This window comes from Neopelma chrysocephalum, unplaced genomic scaffold (genome assembly GCF_003984885.1).
Source record: "Neopelma chrysocephalum unplaced genomic scaffold, ASM398488v2 Primary Assembly neopelma1_353, whole genome shotgun sequence".
NCBI classification, from domain to species: Eukaryota; Metazoa; Chordata; class Aves; order Passeriformes; family Pipridae; genus Neopelma; species Neopelma chrysocephalum.
This window is the reverse complement of record NW_020898017.1, coordinates 96,456-100,530: the sequence shown is the minus strand read 5'-3', so window position 1 is coordinate 100,530 and position 4,075 is coordinate 96,456. Positions and strand designations below refer to the sequence as shown.

At 49.2% G+C, this 4,075-nt stretch overlaps 1 protein-coding gene across 1 annotated transcript in view; it reads left to right on the top strand.

Moving 5' to 3' along the window:
- The window catches only part of STRIP2 (striatin interacting protein 2), a 22,446-nt gene extending 18,816 nt beyond the window's left edge, over positions 1-3,630 (top strand). The window contains exons 20-21 of the mRNA XM_027705816.1: positions 631-835; positions 3,372-3,630. Of these exons, the coding sequence (XP_027561617.1) occupies positions 631-835; positions 3,372-3,622 (456 nt within the window). The 3' untranslated portion in view covers positions 3,623-3,630. The remainder of the gene's footprint in view (positions 1-630; positions 836-3,371) is intronic.
- The last annotated feature ends 445 nt before the right edge of the window (positions 3,631-4,075 follow it).

Below are 4,075 nucleotides of genomic sequence, written 5' to 3'. Positions count from 1 at the left end.
GTCCCCAGCATTAAGCCTGGCCTTGGCCCTCCTGGAGCGTGTCCCCATCTCTAAGCCTGGCTTTCCTGGAGCATATCCCCAGCATTAAGCCTGGCCTTGGCCTTCCTTGAGCATGTCCCCATCTCTAAGCCTGGCTTTCCTGAAGTGTGTTCCCAGCTCTAAGCCTGGCCTTGGCCTTCCCAGAGCGTGTCCCCAGCTCTAAGCCCGGCCTTCCTGGACCATGTCCCCAACATTAAGCCTGGCCTTGGCCTTTCTGGAGCATGTCCCCATCTCTAAGCCCGGCCTTCCTGCTGAGCATATCCCCAGCATTAAGCCTGGCCTTGGCCTTCCTGGAGCATGTCCCCAGCTCTAAGCCCGGCCTTGCTGCCGAGCATTTCTTCCAGCAGTGCCGGAGCTTCTGCTCTTCCTCCACTGCTCTTTTCCCTTTCACCGACTGAGCCTTAAGCGCATAAAATGCAGAACCCCCTTTTCCCCTACCAGTAACCCCCCCTTTCCCCGAGCCTCCAGCCCCGGGCAGGGAGTGTTGGTTGTGTCGCCCTGTTCCCCCTCCCTGGGGTTTGTGGTGTCCGTGGCCCAGGTGGCCCAGGCAGGGTTTGTGTGTCCCCCTCAACCCGTGCCGGTTCCCGGCAGATGCTGGTGGTGTTCAAGTCGGCGCCGATCCTGAAGCGGGCGCTGAAGGTGAAGCAGGCCATGCTGCAGCTCTACGTGCTCAAGCTGCTGAAGATCCAGACCAAGTACCTGGGGCGCCAGTGGAGGAAGAGCAACATGAAGACCATGTCGGCCATCTACCAGAAGGTTCGGCACCGCATGAACGACGACTGGGCCTACGGCAACGGTGAGTCGGCGGGACCGTCCTGTGCAAGTTTGGAGCTGGCTTCCTGCCAAGCCTCCGAAACTTGACAACAGGGTCTGCTTCCCAGAGAGGGAAGAAAGAAACCAAGCAGCCGAAGTTCTGGCAAAAATATATATTTTACGTATAAAACAGATGTATACGATGAGAATGTTATATACGTATCTATAACCCCAGAAACCCCAAATAGCTTCCCAAAGGGAAGAGGGGAAGGGAGAAGGGAAAAAGGATAAAATAGGACGAAAAGGGACAAAAAACAAAACGGGTCTACACGATCTAAAAACCCGGTAACCGGCAAACTGAGGAATTGGCAAAATCTCACCACTTCCCTTGAGAGAAGCAGGATGTCTGGACGTGGCCCAGCACTCTCCCCTCACACGTGGCAGATAACAGCAGCCACTGTAGGCCTCAGCTCCAGATAAGCCAGACCAAGACAGGGACCCACCGTTCTCGAACCTGGCCGGAAAGGAAGAGAGTGAGCTCTGTTATCTACCCCTTATTTATACCCCAAGTTCCGTAAAGGAATAGCATGGAATGCTTCCGTGAGCACCTTCCTAGTTCCTTCCTGGTTACAAGCTGGTCTCCAGGAAGGCCTAGACTGAAACCATCACACATCCCCTTGGCTGGGCTTGGCCTGAGACCTCCCGGAGTCCCCCAGACCCGTTTGGTCGGGACCTGTGAGCTGCTCCGGCGGGAGGGAGCAGCTGGATTGCGGGAGGAACGGTGGGAATGGGCCATGGCCAGCTTCCCAGCAGGAGTGTCCCCCGAGCCCAGAGCTCGCTGCTGCATCCCCAGATCATTTCTGGCACCGGGTCACTCAGTTGTCCCGGTGTCCACACGTAATGTGTGCTTTGGATGGCCTTGGAGTGGGAATCTGCCAGGCAGCTCTGCACTCACACCTGAGGGACAGCAGCAAGTTCACCCCAGGATACGCCGAGTTCCTCACCTAAAGCCCAGACTAAATGAGCTGCTCAGTTTAAACTGAGCTAAATTTTTTTGGTTTTGAGGGATGTCATGATGTTCCTCGTGTATTAATCCATGGGACACACCAGACTTTCATCCCCCTGTAAGTCCACCCCGTTGCTGCAACAACCGACTCAAGCTTGGGACGAGAAGTATTAAATTATCTTTTCGCCTTAATAACTCAGTCCTAAATTTTTGCTCTGCGTGATGTGGCTTCTTTTTCATAGAATCATGGAATGGTTTGGGCTGGAAGGGCCTTAAAATCATCCAGTCCCACCCCCTGCCACCTTCCACTATCCCAGGTTGCTCCAAGCCCCAGCCTGGCCTGGGACACTTCCAGGGATGGGGTTTTTAACGAGGGTTAAGTAGGAAAATTGGGCAGCATTCCTGTTTCAAAAGAGAACAAGGCAAGGAGAACAAGGCCTGACATCTTCTCTTTTTTTTCCCAAAAGACAAAACCATTTTAATTCTGTCAGAGCCTGGGGTCTTTCTGAAAAAAAGCAGAATGGTAATTGTAGGGAGTCCTTAAAGCAGGAGGAATTAGATTTCTGTAGGATGCATTAAATTAAAATGCATACATAATGGAATTTTGTTAGGAGGAATAAGAATTAAGAAAAGAATAAGAATTTAAAAAAATTTAAGGAAAAGAAAGGAGAAGAAGAAGGAGGAGAGGAAGAAGGAGAATAAGGAGAAGGAGAATAAGAAGTGAATAAGAAAAAAAGAAGTAAGAAGAAAATAAGAAGAAAAAGAAGAAACAAGAAGAAAATAAGAAGAAAAAGAAAAAAACTGAAGAAGGAGGTGGAGAAGAAAATAAGAAGAAGAAGTAAGAAGAAAATAAGAAGAAAAAGAAGTAAGAAGAAAAAGAAGAAAAAGAAGAAAATAAGAAAAAGAAAAAACTAAAGAAGGAGGAGGAGAAGAAAATAAGAAGAAGAAGTAAGAAGAAAATAAGAAGAAAAAGAAGTAAGAAGAAAAAGAAGAAAAAGAAGAAAATAAGAAAAAGAAAAAACTAAAGAAGGAGGTGGAGAAGAAAATAAGAAGAAGAAGTAAGAAGAAAATAAGAAGAAAAAGAAGAAACAAGAAAATAAGAAAAAGAAGAAACAAGAAGAAAATAAGAAACAAGAAGAAGCAAGAATAAAATAAGAAGAAAAAGAAGTAAGAAGAAAATAAGAAAAAAAGAAGAAAAATAAAGAAGGAGGTGGAGAAGAAAAAGAAGAAGTAAGAAGAAAAGAAGAAGAAAAAGAAGAAAAATCAAGAAGGAGGAGAAGAAAAAGAAGCAAAATAAAGGAGGAGGAGAAGAAAAAGAAGCAAAATAAAGAAGGAGGAGGAGAAGAAAGAGAAGGAAAATAAAGAAGGAGGAGGAGAAGAAAGAGAAGGAAAATAAAGAAGGAGAAGAAGATAAGAAAAAGAAGTGAAAAAAGAAGGAATAAGTGACTGGTCAACTCCAGCACGTGTTTGCTGTGAAATCCTCACCCTTTCTCTCGCCCAAACCTTTATGAAGTTGTTATTTGCTTCACCCCACACTCACTATGTCGTTTTTTTTGTCTCCCCTGCCCTGCAGACATCGACGCCAGGCCGTGGGACTTCCAGGCCGAGGAGTGCACCCTGCGGGCCAACATCGAGGCCTTCAACGGGCGCCGCTACGAGCGGGCGCGGCCGCCCGAGTTCTGCCCGGTGGACAACTGCCTGCAGAGCGTGCTGGGCCAGCACCTCGACCTGCCCCGGGACTTCCACTACTCCTACGAGCTCTGGCTGGAGCGGGAGGTGTTTTCCCAGCCCATTCGCTGGGAGGAGCTGCTGCACTGCCAGTGATGTGGGCCCGGGCCCTGTGTGGGAGAGGAGGGTTGGTTTGGACAGGGAAGGGTCTCAAGTGATCTTTCTCGAGAGACCAAACCTCTTCTTGTCCACCCAGACGCTGCCAAGGTGCCACCTTTTTTGGAGGCCACCCCTTTGCTGTGATTTCTGGGAGCACCAACTTGGAGCAGCACCTCTTGCACGGAGGCCATGGAGAGGCCCCGGCGTCGAGGGGTTGTTGGGGCCTTTTGTTTGTCCCAGTTTTCCCGGTTTTTGGGGGTTAGGAGCCCGTAATAAGCTCACTCACGTGGTCTTTGCTGCTGTCCCTCAGCTGGGGTCACGCCTGTCACATTGGTGTCACAGTTCCTGGTTGGGAAAGGTTTCCATCTCTGGAATTCCTCCTGGCTGGGAAAGGTTTCCATCTCTGGAATTCCTCCTGGCTGGGAAAGGTTTCTGTCTTTCCCGAATTCC